This window comes from Buteo buteo, chromosome 8 (assembly GCF_964188355.1).
Source record: "Buteo buteo chromosome 8, bButBut1.hap1.1, whole genome shotgun sequence".
Lineage (NCBI taxonomy): Eukaryota > Metazoa > Chordata > Aves > Accipitriformes > Accipitridae > Buteo > Buteo buteo.
The window spans coordinates 21,783,751-21,802,591 of NC_134178.1; the positions used below are offsets into that span (position 1 = coordinate 21,783,751).

The window sequence follows — 18,841 nt, forward strand, 5'->3', positions numbered from 1 at the left end:
ATGTACTGTATGTCAGCACACTGGTAGAATGTGAATATAAGTTTTAGTTTGGTTGTCAGTATTATTCAGTTGAACCACAGGTCAGAGAATGCTACTAACACAACTAGACAGATTAACCATGTACAGTTTGAACTAAGAATGTAATACTGTCCTATATAAGCACCGGATAAATTTAAGGTTTCAACTGCACCAACATTTTTTAGCTTGTTTCTGCAATTTGCCTTCATTTTCAATTTCTGATATAATAAAGTTATTTTAGGAACATTCCAAACATAAATGAAAGGCTACATTTGTAAATTTTGAACCAGGTGTATTCTTTGTGGGTCAGAAAGATGACCTTTGACTTGAAATATTTAAGGAGGAGAGAAACTGCTTTGTTTTAATGAAAAAATATTAGAAAAAATATTATATAAATACTGTTATATTGCTCCAAAATGGAAATCACAGAGCAGGAAAATGGTAGACAGAGCCTCACGTAAACTGCCTCAATTCCAGGAAAGGTAAAGTCAGAGACTAGACCAGACCAGACATTCTCCTTCAGAACACAAATAATGGAAGTACATCATTCCCTAATATACAGCAATTCCCTACAAACTGAGTGACTTACTATGTAACTAATTCCCTCAGTGGCATGATTACTGTATAGAGTTGTCAATTGTTTTTTTAAGCAACAGCTATGAATATGCAAACATCTGCAGGAAGACTGTATTTCTCTATTTGATTATCTGGAGCAAAAATTCTGAATCAGCCAGCCAGAAAGATGGTATCTTACATACTTTAACCAGCACAGAGAAATTCTGCAGTTTATGTAAGGAAATTGAGAAGAAAATACTTGTTCAAATACTAAAAGAAAACTATTTTAAAACAAACAAAAAAAGAGCTCTGTAGAAAAAGCTTGTTATCTGCATGGTTAGGAATAACATTACACTGTTCCCTTTTGCTTTCACTATTCCATCTAATTACAGCTCTTGTTCTCACAGTAACTGACTTCCTTCATTGTCATACTGTAATCTTTCTCTACTCAACTTACTATTGTAATAAAACATGAAAATGGGAAAACAAAATGGGAAAATAGGCTCAATTTGTAGTTATAGACTACTTGCTCCATGTGAGGAAAAATATAAGAAAAGAGAAAAATAGGAAAAAAAAGCCATTAGAAGTGGGAAAGAAAGAACTCCAAAGTATTCAAATTTTTTATTTCAGATTTCTACAAGCTCCACTGCATTTTGAGAAATACTGGACAGAGTCCAAATATAGTCAAGAAGGGCTACCGGCAGCCATTGTGATCAAAACAAAATTGAAAATTTTAGCAGGGATTATGTATGAAAATTTAGGCCTGATGAGATGAATTACCTTTCAGCACTTTAATTGTTTTTTTCTTAGTGTTTTTTTTTTTTAATTTAAAATTTAGAATTTCCGTTTCTCTCTTATTACCTTGGAAAGTAGCAATTCCTTCCAATTCCACAGGAATCTAGAATTAATATATCTCTAAATTAATTTTCTGCTTACAAAAAGATTAGCCAGACAATACATATTTACATATTTTAGATATTAAAGGCTGATTTACCTTGTCACCTTCAGAGAAAGTTATCCCATCAGTGGCCCTTTTCCAAGTAATCTCTGGGATAGGTTCTCCTTCTGCTTCACAGATGAGGGTGGCTTTCCCATTCTCAAATGTGGTTTCATTTTTAAGTTGTATTATTTGAGGCTGTACTGTTAAAAATACAAACTACATTATTCAACCTGCACAAAGAACGTCATGTCAAAACCTTTTAAGCTACTTTTTTGTTGTTGTTGTTAAAGCACATTCATGGTTTTTTAGTTAGAATTAACTAAAGGTTTAATGTTACCATCTATAAAAACAATCAACTTTTCTAAGTTGCACAACAACTGTTTCTGTACGTCTGATGACCTGGACTCCTGGCTTGGCATGGCTGCCACCCCCAAGGCTGCCTGCTGCCTTGCTGGGCTAGTGTGGGATGGGTCCTGGCTGACAAGGCCCCTGCCCTTGTGGCTGTGTTCGCGTGTTTGGCACCTGGCTCACTGTCCCTTAAGGACCAGCCAGCACTTACTACTCTTTGGCACTTCAGGAATGAAGCAAAGAATCAATGATTCCATGATGATCCTGCACCTGGGCAGGAAAAACTCCATGAACCAGTGCAGGCTGGGTGCTGAGTTGGCTGGAAAGCAGCTCTGCAGAGAGGGTCCAGAGGGTTCTGGTGGACAAGAAGTTGACGATGAGCTAGCAATTAACCCTTAAGTAGAGAAGGCTCCTGGGATCTTAGCTATGTGTATAAATACCTGATAGAGGTGAGCGCAGATAGAGCCAGAATGTTCTCAGTGGTGCCCGGTGACAGGACAAGAGGCAATGGGCACAAATTGAAACACAGGAAGAGGAAAAACCTTTTGTACTGAGAGTGTGACTGAACAGCAGAACAAACTGCCCAGGAGACTGAGTTCTCCACCCTTTACAATATTAAAAACCCAGCTTGACATGGTCCCGAGACACCTGCTCTGGCTGACCCTGCTCTGAGCAGGGGCTTGGACTAGATGGTCTCCAGAGGTGCCTTCCTGCCTCAGGCACTCTTTGATTCTATGATAATCTGTGCTTGTCTTCAAATACAAATTCTTTAGAAAAAAAAATAAAGAATTATTAATATTCTTGGACTTTGATCTTTAGCAATATCTAACTGCCTTACATAAATTACTGAATTTAACAAAATCCCCTGATAACAAACATATTGTACTGGTATTAACACTATTAAGAACTGAAGAGTCCTCTGATAGAAAGCTATTCATCCTTACTTACCGAGTAAATTGGTGGTAAGATACATTAAAAAATTTCCAGATATTGTTTGCATTCTTCAAATCATTCCACTTTATAGCCACAAGTACACAGCAACTACAGCTCTCAATCTATACTGTACCTTGTCAGGTTATTTACATATGCAATATGATTTCTGATTACATGTCAACACTTTTATTTAGAGAACTTATCTGTACAGTATCATACAAGAACTCTGTTGTAGAACTATGCATAGAATAGTACTCTCTTCCATGACGTTCAAGTATCTTCATAAAAAATGTTTCAATCTTATATATTCACTCATATATAACCATTAATAAGTTTCTCTGAACCTATCCACTTTACACATCGAATGAGATACTCATCCCACTGGAAAACATAGCATGTAATCATGTAATAAGAATATGATTCAATATGTTTACACCCAAAAGAGGTGAATTAAGTTTACATGACTGAATAAAATTTTGACAGCTCTTAACATTGACTTTGTCAACATTAAGTACATTCATTGAAAATAATGTATTTTCTATGCAGTTTTCCTGCATTTTGCTTTTGAGGGAGCACTACTATAGTATATTCTATATGAAGCAGAAAATAAACAGAGGTAACCTATTTTCTAATGGGGTTACTACAGTATAGGCTATGCAGAAGAGTAATATTGGCTTATGTTAGTGGATCAAAAGGGGAAAGAGGGTCATTCAGGTTGGAAGGGACTCCAGGAGGTCATCTTGACCAGCCTTCTCATCAAAACAGGGTCAACAGACCCTGTTCAAATAAGATTGCTCAGGGATTTGTTGAGCATTATCTTGAAAAATGCCAAGAACAGAGACTGCACAGCCTTTCTCACCAGCCTGTTGCAGTGCCTGGCTGTCCTCACGGTGAAGAATGTTTTCCTTATGTCTAGTCTCCTTTTTCATTTTATGACCACTATTTCATTTATGACCATTGTCTCAGAGATGCTGCGTTCAACATCACCAAGAAAAATAATAAAACCAGGTTCAAACTTGCTATATCCAGACACATCACCTACCTCTCTTTTATCCATTTCTACCACAGCATTCTTGGTCTCACTTCTGATTTCTTATCTCCACAGTCCTTCTGTTGCTTGTCTACTGTCTGTTCACCCTTGACTATTACAAATAAACTATTGTGTGTTTACTGCATAGAGATGAAAAACAAGTAATATTTTACCTAACAAAGCACTGAACTAATATCCTGCTTCATTAAGATATAATCTATGGTGAGGGACATCATGTGCAGAAAGAGAATACCCTGAGTGATCAGGGGCCCTTGAAATGTCAACTAGATCCATTTTTATTGGATGCAGGAGAAGGTAGTAAGCAAAGCATTACAGCAGGACATCAATTTGGCTGAGAAAAGCTGAAACTCTCCTCAGTTGTGTAACAAGTGATGTCAGTTGAAAGAACTACAAAAAGGAATTTGAGATAAAAGAGAACTATGTTAAACTTCAAAATAACTTCAGTTATTACTCTCACTTTCAGGATCATCCAAATGCCTATGAAATATTTTACCTTGGTACTCAGGTACTCTATTTCTATAGCCATGTCTCCTGGCTACAATATAATTTGTTCTTTCCTTTCTTTCCTTTGATAAAATATCATTCCTGGAAACAAGGAAAGAGCTATGGCACTCATAAAAAAAGCATCACACATCGTATTTTATGGCAGAAAATTTCAAAATTTGAAATTACATTATCTCCATCAGAACAAGAGGATTTCCCTATCTGGACAACATGACAAACAATATGATCTGCTCAAGATGATGCATGTTCTAAAACATATAACGGATACTCCTTAATTTTTAATCTTAGACTTATAGTCTAAATTTCTTCAAGGCCTTCTTCAAATGATTCACTACAAGACAAAAAGTTTTTGCTTGACATTTTAGACATGAGCAGCTGACATTTAAAGGAATAAGCACTGATTAATCACCAAATATATCTAGCTGACTGTTATTACTACTACGAAGAAGAGAGCTCATATGGGTGATATTATTTAGTTGCTTCATTTAATTGCTTCATTTTTGTAGGTCACAAGTCATAACTTGCAATTGACCAGAAGTTTTTACACTGTTTGACTACTTTTTTAATGACATTTTGGACATTGGAAAATATTAAAATACTTTTGTGTACATGCAATTAACAATATTTATTTGAGAATGCCAAGACTAGTATTGACATAAATACTGAAACAGTTGATTCCCCACCACCCCCCACACCCCATCCCCAATTCTTTAATTGTTCTTTCTAAATTGACAAGGTCATTCTCAAACTGAATTGGTATTTGCTTGCCATGCCCTAGCAAATATGAAAAAAAAAAAAAGAAAATACAGGGTCTTGGAATGTAGATCCAGGAAGCCTTCAGGTTTTTGTTTGTTTGTTCAGTCAAAAATATTGAAATATTTGTATCATAATGTATTTAAAAAATTGTAAACTGAATGACCAGACTGAAATGAAAGAAGGCTTGAATATAGAAAGGAGTTATGCTTAAGCTCCATTAAAATTATTTTATTTGGAAGGTAAGAAACTGCTTATTACTAGACATGCATTTTTTAAATATTAACACAGTGATGCTGTCAAATAAAGAAATAACATTTACTGGTTGGAAAGTTTGCTCCCTGAGCAGAGCAGGGTCATGTTAAGTTCTCTAACACTTCCCCAATAAACAAGTTTCTTTCAGATTCCTTCCTTGGTCTCTTCTGGATTTGTCGCAGACAAGGGCCAAGTTCATTGCTGTGTACCTACAGACTGCTCAAAAAGCTTAAGAACACGGATAGCAATCTAAGGGTCTAGATTTGTTATTGGTTGCTTACAACCAATTTACTGGAAAAGGTATACAATGTATTGAATTCGCAGAGTTCTACCCATATCTTTGACAAAAGAGTTTCATCAGGCTTGGGAAGCGGCACATATATAAAACTTGAGATAGTCTCATCAAAAGAACTGCTTTAAACAGCTTGTTATTAACACAAACCTGGATTTACTGGTGAGAGGCGAGGTATATGTCTGTATTGCTACCTGACAGGATCTCTTGATTAATATGACACATGAGGAATCATACTCTTATGCTATCTTCCTGCACACCCACATTTGAATCAGATAGCAAAACTGCAACCCTGTCCTCCTGGAAACTGCTGGTACAATTTGGATTTAGTAAACGAGCTAGAGATCAACAAGGAAATATCTAAGAAACAGATACCTGAAACTTGATTCCTGACATAATAAGGATTCACACACACAAGTGTTGACTTGATTTAGTGCATGATAAACCTGAGTCTTTGTACATGTTAAAATGGTATTACTACTTCACACTCAAAGGGATTTAAGACTTGTCTTCTGAGAGAACTGGCATCACTGCCTGTATAGATTGCATCATTTTTATTCTAAAAAGTAGAGGTGCTCCAAACAGGTAAGGATGTGAGAGGGAGGAAGAAGGAATATATAAAATGTATGAACTTTTGACACTACATCTTTAATTGAGGAATTACACTTTGTGAATCTGCAGTTGGTATACTTCATAGTATCTGGGATGAGCAGGCATAGATAGTTCCATACACAGATCCATGGGAAACCCTTTCTAGAGATATCGGTGAATTTAAGTAAAGAGCTGCCATATGCATGTTGAATAGTACCTTAGGGAAAAAAAAACCAAAACCAACAACTAAAAACCATACCAAAACACATATTAACCTACTTATTAAGCTCAAAGGAAAACTAAATACATGTGCTCCAGGCACTCTAAATGCAAAAGGAATGCAGTCATTAAGCCCGAAAATAATGGAAAAGTTTAGGCAACCTCTCACACCAATCTCATTATAGACTCACTGCGGTGTCTTTGGTTCCAAGATGTATGGCTTTTGAGGGCCTAAATTAACTTAAACATTTTGAATTTTAACATTTGGAACACATCTAAGAGGGATAAGACAGGATAGGTCCATTACATTTCCTCTCATCTGCCTGATGACAGATAATAAATTAATAATAGCATTTACTTTTCTCAATAAACAGTAAAAGTTACATTGAACACAGCTGCAAAAACCTTCCTGCTATATGAGATTCAGATTATACTTAAAAACACATCTAGAAAATAAAAATAGTATGTGCTTAAACTATACAATAATTAAAGGGTGTTTTGTAATGCTTCTTGAGGTATTTTTCCCTCATTTGACTTTCATGAAATGAATTGTCAGAAACTACTGAAATGCCAATTAAATATTTTTTATAAGCTCAGACTACCCTCTCATTGATTATGTAGGTAAAACACCTAAAACCTAGAGAACTTCAAATTAACTTATGCTAGAACTCATTCCAATTTTTCTACCAGTTTTGATTAAAGAAAAAATACTTTTTCTCTTTCTAGAAATAGAAATTATTAGACACAGAAATGTCTCTTTCTATGGTACATGTACAGAGGAGAGAAAACTTGTTGAAAACCTCAACTGTTTATGCATCATCGAATGGCAGAACCAAACATTTGAGTGATTAAGGACTGGAAGAAAGAACAAACCAAATAAGTACATAAAAACTATCCTCAAAATATAAGCACTATTCTTACAAAGCATGAATATGTCTTTAATTAAAGCTAATTTTGTTTCATTTAGCCTGATCAGATTTTTTATTACACAGTAAATGAACAGTACTGCCATCACTCTGGAGAAGGAATGATGAAGAAATGAATGTTTAGGTCTGAGAAAGTAAGATGGTATAGGAAGGCTTTAAGTTATTGAATTTTCCTTGACTGCTTTTAAATCAACTGCTTGTAATTATGTTATTTTGGAAATTTTTGTTGGGGTGCTTATTGCTGTAAAAATGTTGTATTTCATAATTCAAAATGCTAATTACATGTATATAAAGACACATATTTATAACTAATTAAATCACAAAACAAATCAAAGAAAACAATGAAACTGAATAGTATGGGTGAAGAGATATATAAAGTTAGCTAACAAGCAGAGACAAATACTAAAAATATTTTTAAAGAATTCAAGGAAGCACACCTATGGTTTCAAGCTGTTCGGAAGGACTAAACATAAATGAATTTGTTTCAAAGACCTCAGTACAAGTCCTAAGCATTAATATGGGTGAGATCTTTTAGGTAGTAATGGATAATGATACAGAGAGAACTATAGCAGGTAATAGGATGACAGACGCAGATTACCAAATCATGATCAGTAAGAAATCCTCTGAGGGCAACAGGGCTTTCTTTACTCTTCTATGTCTTATTTGGTAAAGCAGATAAAGAGCACTAACAAAGACGAAGAATTGGGGAGAGCAGGGTGTGTGCCTATGGGTTTCCATGGATGTGTTAGTGTTGCAGAAAAACTGTCAGAGTAAGAATTTGATATGAGGACAAAATAGCTTTTTTAACACTGATATTGGAAACAAAAAAAAATTAATTAAAAAAATCTTAAGTCACGCATGAAAACTAAACATATGCAGCTGTTAGATGGCACTAAGATGGGCACGTCCATTCAAAAGTGCAGAGTACTAGAAATTTTAAATGCTGAACGTTATAATGTTACTGTTATTTTTATTGCATTATGGTTACATTACTGTTATTACAAGTTTCAACCCTGCCAGAGCCCTGTTGTAGCAGAAACAATAGTCATTGCCCCAAGGAGTTTGCACTGTAAATTAAAATTAAAGATAACAGGTATGTGAGACAAGCAAACTAAAGGAGTAGGAAAGAATAATGTAATTTAACAGGTCATTTTAACACAAATTGGCTGTTTGTGTACTATTTAGCTACAATAATCAGCCACCTGCCTTGCCATTTTCACACTGCAGTTTTCTGAATACATTTAAGGGGAAGAAAAGTATAGTAACTTGTTGTCTGTGTATATGACTGGGAGTTTAATCTGTGTGAAAGAGACAAAAGAAAAAGTGAAGTTCTTCGTAGGAGAAAATACAATGCTGCTCCACAATTTCAGAGTTAAAGGTGAACTTTATAAACGCAATATTAGACTAAAATTACACTAAGCTTTAGAGATTACAAATAAGGTAAGAGGCTTAACTTATGATACTATTCCCTAAGCTCAAACTAACAGTACACAGATTATTATAATCTAATTTAAATATATCCAATAGTAAAGCACACAGGAAAAATAACTCTAAATATACATACTCAATGATATGCTCTAAATTAGCTATAATCACTCAGGAAAGAGACCTGGGAGACACTGTAGATAGTTCTGTGGAAACACCAGTTCAGTACTTGGGAAGAGCCAGAGAGGCGAGCAGGATGTGAGAGAAGGCACTGAGATCAAAGCAGAAGCAGCAGCAGCAGCACTGTGCTGCTGAACAGCCAGGATCCCCCCACAACGCGAATCTTGCATGCCATTCTTGCCTTGCCATTTCACAAACAGGTAATTGTAACCAGAAAGGTACAGGAATACATGGTTCAGAGATTCATAACAGTTTCCACAGTAGGAGAAGCTAAATAGACTGGAACCTTGCAGCTTAGAAAATTAATGAACTAGTAAGACAGAAAACTACATTTGAGGTAAAGAACATATGGAATTATTCTTCACTTTTTACCTTGAAATGGGAATTATCAGTCAAAGAAATGAATAGGCTCCAAACTTAAACATAAGAAATTTTTTGTGCAAGAAAGAAATAGTTTAAGGAATTCAGGAGTTTACAATATTGTAGAAACAAAAAAGGATGTGTAGCTTCAAAACAGATTAAACAAATTCATGGTATCTATTAAATCATTTGGATTTAGCTTTCTGGGGAGTCCCCAGAATAGTGGTTGTTAAAAGATGGAAGAATGTATACAGGAAATACTTACTCTTACATCTGGGGTATCTTTTTCCCTATACCTTACATTCAAAAGTTATGTTGCCCTAGGCAAAAACTACATAAATTTCAGCCATACTTAAAGTTACTCAAATAACATGCAAAATTATTTCTGCTGAAACTTCCCTAAACACATATCAAAACTAGCAAATCTTTTCTATTCTTTCATTATTTTTTTTTTTCTCAATTTTGGCTATAGAATTGAATTAAATGTTTTTGTTTTCCACAAAAATGTTCAAGATGTTGTACATGTTGAGGCTGGGATGAAATTTAGAATTGTATTTAATCTTCTTTCCTTTGGAAAGTAATTGAGAATAACTTTCAAGTACCTCAGAAGAACAAAGTAGCCCAATGGTTAGGCACCCCATCTGGAGTATGGAGCACTTGAGACAGCACAGCATGGAGGGCTATGAAGAGTTTCTCAAATATGAAAGACGGTGGAAAGCACACAGACACAGCTAACCTGTTAACCTGACACCATGGCTTCAGCCTCAGGCTCCCAGATCCCAAATGACAGTATTATCCAACCCAACAGCTCTGCTCCTTTAGTGCAAGTTATCAGATTACCCTCTCCTGTTAGAACTGTTTCACTTTGTATACATTACTATTAGTTTTAACTGGGACTTAAATTTAATTTCCCATGGTCCTAAGTACGTGCTTTAGCTATTCAAATACAAATGGTCTTTTTCTCTACTACAAGCTAAAGTTAATGTAAAAAGCCCCAACACAGGACTTTTTTTTGTAGGTGTTTCGTTAAGTAAGCTACAGCCTTGATCCTGCACAATGATTCTGAAGGAGGTTTTCTACATTCTCACAGATGCCTACTCTCACTAGGTTATAGCTATACAAAACTTCAAAGAAATTATCAGTTCTATGTAAAGAAGAGAATCATGAACAAAGATTGTGTGGTAGAGCACAGAAAAATAAGAGTTTTCATGTTATTACTTTTATCCTTTGAAACTCACATCAGACAATATTTTTGTGACTACATCTGGAATCATGCACTCAAAAAAATAAAAATCAAGAAAGAAAAACAAATTAAAAATCAGGAACACCTCTGCATGGTTTCTTATCTAAAAAAAAAACACCAAAAAGCACTGCTTGAAAGTCCAAATAACCTGTTTTTTTCCCCTTTCAGAATTTTGCCTTCTTTCTCCTCTTGGTTTTCTTGCAAGCAACCAACTTTTAAAGGAAAACTAGAGTCAATTAAGAATTTAACACTCCATTGTACTGCATCTGAATAGCAGAAAAGCAAATGCCAGATAGCCTTTTTCAAAATTAAATTCAGCTGTAAAGGTTAAAGTAGCCAACAGGGAGGAAAAAGCTGTAAAATTATACAGAGAGTGGTTTGCTGAATCAGTAGACATCTTGCAGTGTTGGAACAGTATTCCACTGAAAATTGTGAATTATGACCTCATTTCCCTACTGTTTACATTTAAAACGGAAGGATGGAACACACTATGCAGTACTTACCAAAAACTTGAAGGTATGTCTGTTTTTTATCATTTCCTGCTTTGTTTTTAGCATTACAGGTATAAGTACCTGCATCAATATTTTTTATATTGCTTATTGTTAGTTCTGTATTGCTTCCTTTCAGCATATATTTTTCATTTTCTTCAATAAGTTTACCGTTCCTAAAAAAATAAGAATGATGTATAAATCAACCAGTAGGTTCCAAACTCTGAAACAATGTGCTATGGAAGCATCAATATCTTGAAAATAATCTTTGACGGAAGAGACTGCTATTATGCTAGCCTCAAAAATGCATTGACTCACTTGGCATAAATTGGCAGTGTGTATAGCAGGGAGTTGATTTTAGCATGACAAAAATTGTTCTGCAGGATCAGAGTGGTTTTTTCATAAGAATGTGCACATTCTAGACACAAGGAAAGCATTTTGAATTGCATTTTGATGTTCCAGACCCCAGCTTCACAATTTTATTGTCAGGTTCTAAAAGATATATATATTAAAAATGCTACAATATCTTTATTCTTAAATGTTCAATATTGACTCAAAGTTAGAAAAATGCTTGTGAATAGAACTCTAACATATGGCTTACACTCAGGGAAGGATAGAAGGAAATCAGTTAGACAAATACGTGTATGTGAGAAACATTTAAAAGAATATTTTCTAAGTGTAACTGTTGCAGTTCACATTAATAACAATGCACCAACTTAAATGTTTTAAACTACATACACGTAGAGCCCATTGGCACATAAAGAACCCTTCCAAATTGTTTCCTCTCAGTTGTGGTTGGCTAGCCACAACTTATTAAGCAGGCATGTCTCCAGATGTTAGAATGTGTTCTGACCAAATGGTACAGAAATAATAAAACCTGTGAACAACTCTGAGGGCTGATCAAGGCTTGACCGGTCTATTTGAGCACCTTGGCATACACACAGTTATCAAAACAGCTTCTTTTTCAAGAGTGCAATTTTAACTTCTTTTTTTTTTTTTACTTCTCATTCTGCCTACTTTGCTCTAGGCTTCTTTTGATTTTATTTCTGTTGAATTGTCAACAGCCCCTTCTCATAAACATGTACATAAAAATTGCCTGATTTTCATAAGCATTGATAATCCTGCTGACAATGCCAACTTCCTGAAAACAATTTGTAAAATGAAACCAATATGCATTAGTGAAATATTCTATTATATTCTGTTCAATATGCCTAGTTTAGGACACCTAGTTTTATTTCAAGATTTAAGCAACAACAATTTTCACTTTCTTCTCATGTAATGCTGATAACTACATATATTTCATATTTTCTAAAATAATACTTGCCCTAAAAGTGAGAATACTTCTCTCTTGGGAGCATAAATATCTGTTAATAGGTTTCCCCTGGCACCTATATAGCTTGCATTTTAGTAATATTTTTGTAAATAACTCTAGTCAACTTAGCTGTCCACTGCAAGATATTATTGTGATACTTGTTCATCTCCTTTCCAAAGCAAATCCTAGAAATCGTTTTGCAGAACAGAAAAGGTCTTATTTTCCACATAGGTGGTTTCACAAAAACAAACAAACAAACAAACAAACAAAAAACCCCAAAACCAAAAAAACACCAACCCTAGTGATTTCTGTTAGGAAATAAAAGTCTATATTCAAGGTCAGAAGTAGTTTCCAAATGCCTGTTATCACAAACATCACCTATATCTATGACAATTTCTAAGCAGAAATGAGATTATGAGCATTTCTCTGGACCCTTTAGCAAACTGGAGAAATTCAGATTAATGCTGATATTGGAGAACAGGAAAACATGAATTACACATTAAAACCAGATTATTTCTCTTGTCAGATAATTCTAAATCCTGTCAGTAAAGATAAGGGGATTGATCCAGCTAAACTTTAATAGTGTAAATTATCTCCACACATGTAAACAATCATCATGTTTTCAGTAGGACTATTCACATGAGTAAAGATTTCCAGTTCATAACCTGTACATTTGGATCTTTATCTTTCATTCCTGGCTAATTTAATTCTATTAGCATATTGCTTCTCCGAAGGTTATGCTTTACACTAATGTAATATCAGCTTCAATAGAGATATCAGTTAAGTGGTGAAAGAATTAGATTCTCTCAGTCCATGAAATATCAACAAAGTACATATGCACATTAAATAGAGCAGCAACTAAACCTTGTTAACCTTTCTTCTTGACTAGGTATTTCAAACTAATTTGTAAGTGAACTAAAGCATTTTTTGAGAAAGATTGACACATTAGTTCAGATGCCTCCATTTTACATTGATAAAATCTCAAATATTGTCAGCACCTGGAAATGAAAAAGGGACAACGTAAATAGTTAAAGCTATTACCACATTAGCTTCTGTCTTAAAGAGTTTAAAGCTTGAAACTACTATTTTGTCCAGCATCTTGCTTACAGTCAACACAGAGGGATATAAAAACCACCTTAATTCTACTGTCATTTGATTTAAAAAATACAGCCATTTTTCATGCCCTAGCTGAAGTTGACCTGTTAAATCAGTTCATTGCAATCCGAGAAGGAAACAAGAAAAAAGAAAATCAATAGAATTTCTTTTTTAATTGACTAAAATATCAGTGGATTGTAAGGAAGGTAAGACTACACAATGATAGATCCAAATTATGCAGGCCTTGCTAAAGAAACTTCAATAGAGTGAATGAGAGAATAATTGGTGTCAGAGCCCATTTTAAAAGTCAACAAAGACACAAGAACACTGATCTGTGTATAAAACAGGTCCTTAATCTTGATGAACGCTCTCAACAGGTATGGATATACTTTCTATACCATATAACAAAAATCCTCCAGCAGAGTGGAGTAGAAATCATTCCCACCTTTTTTATCAGAGCTTTTCCCCAGCTCTCCAGAATGTTCAGTATACTTTTGAATGTTTTACAATGAAACATAATTCTCTGTTATAATAGTTTGCATCTCACTAGCCTTTTTTCCTTAGCATAGCTATGTATTCAGAAAACAGACTTCCATTCAGTCACTTTATTACACATACACATTTTATAAATGCTTAACCTGAGGCAAATTAAATAAAATAGCTGAACTCACATGGATAAACAGTACAGTTGGGAATAAAACTGAACACGAATCCCATAACTTGCTGTAACCAAAGGTTGTAACCCTTCCAAAATCAGCATTAACACTTAATCAAATTCAGGATGTAATTCCACTTGTTTATTGAAAAAGAAACACATACAACTGAGGTTAATATCAACTTAACATTCAATGTCAGAAAGTATGCTAAACAGGATGAAATTTGGAATATGACACCTTGGCCATTAATTCTGATAAATGGATTCAATTAGTTTCTCAATGGATGACAAGCACATTAATATTAAATAAATCAGTTTTGATAGACTTTCCTACCACTGACAATGCTTTCTAGATTTTTCTGAAAATCAAGATGGATTATGTTGCTCTAGTTTTCCTATGCTCAGTCTAATTTCTAAAGAAAAAGCATCTGAAATATTCTAGAAAACTAAGATCTTTATCTTGACATATCTGCAAGATAAGTCCAAGGACAAGGAGAAAATATCAGCTGATTCTGAATCCTTTTAATTGGCTACCTATATGTGAGTGAAAAGGGACCTGAACAGTTCAGGACAGAGATTTCAGAAATTTGATGCAGAAATTTAGTACTGGAATACAATTTAGAATCAAATTTGCTTCCTCTAGAAAAAATAATTTAGCTCGTCCCATCTTTTTTCCCTGTTTGTATATCAATAATAATATCCTGTCACAGATACCAGGGGCCTTTTCTACCTACTACTTTACAACCTCTCACTGTTGGCAAATAAAAAAGCAGGAATATTTTCTACTGCCAAGAATTTATAGCCTAATAAGACAAAATAAAAAGTGAATGAAGGAGGGGGGGTGTGTGGAAATAACAACAGGGAAGGGAGGCATATAAGCCAATATTCCTCACTATGAGATAGTTCCTGAAATAGAAACAGAACAGAAGCTTCTGTAGTTAACATTCAGTATCCAGTACACAAGGCTGTGAAGCTTTTGTAAAATCTTTAGAAAAGATATTTAATGAATAGTTTAAAAAAGTCAGTTGCCTCAGGGGCTGGCAAAACAAAGGAAAATCCTTCAGTAGGTTCTAATCAGTAGAGACAGAAATAAGTGTCTCTCCAAGACACTTAGCCTGTGTACATACTGTAGTATTTATAAAATACTGACCCCCCCCCACAACTATAAACAGAGATATCCACAAACTGTGGAAATTTATGCATTATTTCTTAAGAATATAAAACATTAATGTTGGTTGTCTTACAACAAGGCTATTTAGGGTACCAGATTTCAGATAACTCTTAAGAATTTTGGCCAGATAAGACAGACATTGTAAAAAACTACTTCAAGGAGATTAAATAATCAAAATATTCAACCTTAGTTTGAATTTAGTATCAGTTCTTTAATTTGGGCTCTGCATATTTTGTTTTTCTTTTTCCTCCTTTTCACTAAATTTTGAATTCTACATTAAGGAATTGACTTTGCATTCTATTTATTTACATCTCCTGAGATTCAAATTGCACAAGAGAAAAATTGAAATCCATATTTGAGTTATGGCATGTTAAAATAAAGGTGTCAGTCAAAGGAAGCTAATATTTAAAATGAATCTAACATTGTTCAAAGATTCCAAAAGAGATTAAGAATTGATGGAAATCCTTTCCATGTCCATTTTTGAAAATGCAGTGACCTTTTAATTTACCTGAAGTAATACAAATAGATACAAATTATTCAGGTCTAAAGCAGAAATGTGCACTGGTATGAGGTGTCTGAGATACTTTATATCCCAGGACTGATGCGTATCTTTGTTAAAATTGAAAGAATATACAAAATGTGGGTATTCAAATTTTTACAAATGTACTATGGTAAGTGTTGCCAAATGACATAGCTATACTATGTTCATATCACTGATATCATCAGAAAACACACATGAACTTTAAAAGCAGTTCCATTTTCAAAACATATTACATTTTAAAAATTACATAAGATACCCTTGAATCTTATCCAATGAAACATTCTCATATGCTAGGGGTGTCTAAAACCATATCTCCTTCTGAATCTCATTGAAATGGAGAGTTAGGGTTAGAATCTATTTTTACAGATGGGGAAAATGTTATCTTTGTTATCAATATTGCTGATCTGTATTGGATATTTATGTAATGCACAACTGCATATGTTTTTACCTCATGCATTGATATGCAAAAGTTGTTGTGAGATTTTTGCTTGTATTGTTTTTGAGATATGGACTCATTGCTTCACCTTTATTTGTTTCTGCTCAAATATGAAGAAATCATGTCAATATGGTATTTTAGTTACTTTTTACATTTATCTCGCCTACTTGTAACCTCAGTGCAATTGAATTTGTGCAAGTTCATTCACTTATTAATGCTGAATCTAGCTTTAGAAGTTAGAACAGAAATGGACAGCAAATGATCTTAAAATTCAGTAAAGAAATTAAGGTTGCACAGTTTAATGGACTGTGATAGAAAATCATGACACATTAAAGCAGCATGCTCTGATGTGCAGACCTCAACTGAACTTACCTATACCAACTGATTTCAGGTGGAGGTGATCCAGTGGCTCTGCAGAACAAAGTTATTGCTTCTCCTCGATCTGCAGTGGCATTAAAGGATTTCTGTAGCAGAGTAATTGCAGGGGGAACTGAAAAATAAAACATTATGTCCTATTAATGGAAAAATAAATTCTTTTATGTGCTTCCAGGGAAATTTAAAGCACAGGATAGGGTCCTTTGCTAATTTTGGAATTTATGGTTACACTTAGGGATCAAGTTACATTATGAATCACTGTTCCTAGTATTTCTTTACTTTTCTTAAACACAAGATTTTTAATATTATCAGAACATTTATAACCTTTTTTTGCACTAGAATTATTTTTTTAAAAGTCTTTTTCAGCAGTTCGTCATTTTTCTTACAGAACATTTTAAAGTGACTGAAGTTACACACTTAGCATGTATAAGACACAATAGAGTTATGATGGGTGGTAATTTAACTATCTCAAATGAAAATGTATCTCTACTCTTTTTTTCTCTTTCATTCAATTATAAAGCTGACATACAACTATGTATTAACATCAGACAGTGCTTTTAAAACAGGTGCAGTATGTAGTAGCCTTGATTATGTATATTTAATTCTTTTTACTTAAGTCCTGCATATTTCCTCGGCAGGAGTATCAGCAGCTTCAAAAGGTGAAATGTGACAGAACCCAAGGGATACAATCTATTCTTGGAAATTTTATTTCCAAAACCTGTAATTTGTTCTGAGAGTGACAACTTTTGTCTGCTCTTGATGGGATGAAGTTATTACTAAAATTGTAACAGTTTGCAGAGAACTCTACCCAACAGAAAAAAATAGCAATAATATTTAAGACAGAACAACTCACAGGCTGATATTTAACATCTTTGTTCATATGGTAATTTTAAGACAGTTGTCCTAAATCTGTTTCCATTAACTATCAAGCAAATAAATGAAAACAATCCCAGCAGATTGGAAGGAAGAGGATATGTGAAAAAGAAGGAATGTCAGAGAAAGCGAGAGAAAAGGTAAAAGAATATTAGAGCTTCATAAAATATAGGTCTCTGCTAGCAAGAGTGTCCTGTCACCAGTGTGACTCAGTTATTCTTTTTAGCTTGAACATACACTAAAGAAAAGGAGAAACAGGCAATCCCAACGAATTTGCTTTTGGCTTCCCATTGCACTTCCACAGGTTTTTCTCACAACTGTTGAGAATCAACTTCTGTTGCTTTGCACCAAATATTTTAGCTTTAGTATTCTACTTCAGAAGCCTTTCCAGCTTCTAAACCTTAAATATATCAAATTATTAAAAAATAATGTATCAGAATTATCAGTGATCAGTAAGTAAATGTTGTTATGTATTTTTCACACTTTTTTATGGTGTGCTGAAATCTGTGTTTCACGGGTCACTTCTTTCCTATCTGAAATTCCATGGGCCATTACTCAGGATACAAAACCCTCCTGTTGTGCAACAGCAATTTATCCATCTTCCATAAAAAAAGTCACTTAGAAAGTGTTTAATACATTTTAGCCATTTTTCAGTGCATTCCAATGTCTAGACCTGAAAATATACTCAGTAACATGAAAGGATGAAGCAATTCTTTGCCAGAAGTAGCAGGTTCTTCACTGCTGACAACTAAGAACTACAGTACTATGACTCAGTCCAGCACTAGTGCTTCAGTCTTCCAAGAAACACTCCAATGACAATGAAATGAAATACTATTTTTCTTTTCAAAAGTCAAATTTTATTTTTCTCATCATTCTTTCTGGCAACAGATCTGTTTACCTTTGGTTCTGTTCCCATATGTACGTAAGATGAAACTAAAGTATGTACCTAAGAGGAAAAGCCAAATGATGCTATACTGGCAAGTCTCTCACATTTCACACTTAAGCAAAGTGGCAAAATCCAGTCACATTTAAGTGGAAACAATTCTTTTTCATTTATGTCAGTGAGATCAGGATGTGTATCCCATTTATGGACCTTCCCAAACAGAAAAGAAAACTTAAAGAAATAAATCTAAGAAGCCCATTAGAAGAAGAGAGAGAGAGAGAGAGAGAGAAAATAACAAAAAAAGAAGTTTTTGTTTTCAGGAGGAGAACTTGAATTCTTTTGTTCTATTTCATGTTAACCTTTTTTTTTTTTTTACAAAACCCCTGACATTTAGACCTAACTGTAAATATGGGTAGAGA

General features: G+C 34.3%; 1 protein-coding gene across 1 annotated transcript in view; it reads right to left on the reverse strand.

Annotated features, from left to right (window-relative positions):
• NCAM2 (neural cell adhesion molecule 2) overlaps window positions 1-18,841 on the reverse strand; it is a 324,932-nt gene that overhangs the window by 115,192 nt on the left and 190,899 nt on the right. The window contains exons 6-8 of the mRNA XM_075033906.1: window positions 16,664-16,781; window positions 11,097-11,257; window positions 1,568-1,713 (exon numbers count right to left, since the gene is read on the reverse strand). Coding sequence (XP_074890007.1) covers window positions 1,568-1,713; window positions 11,097-11,257; window positions 16,664-16,781 — 425 coding nt within the window. The remainder of the gene's footprint in view (window positions 1-1,567; window positions 1,714-11,096; window positions 11,258-16,663; window positions 16,782-18,841) is intronic.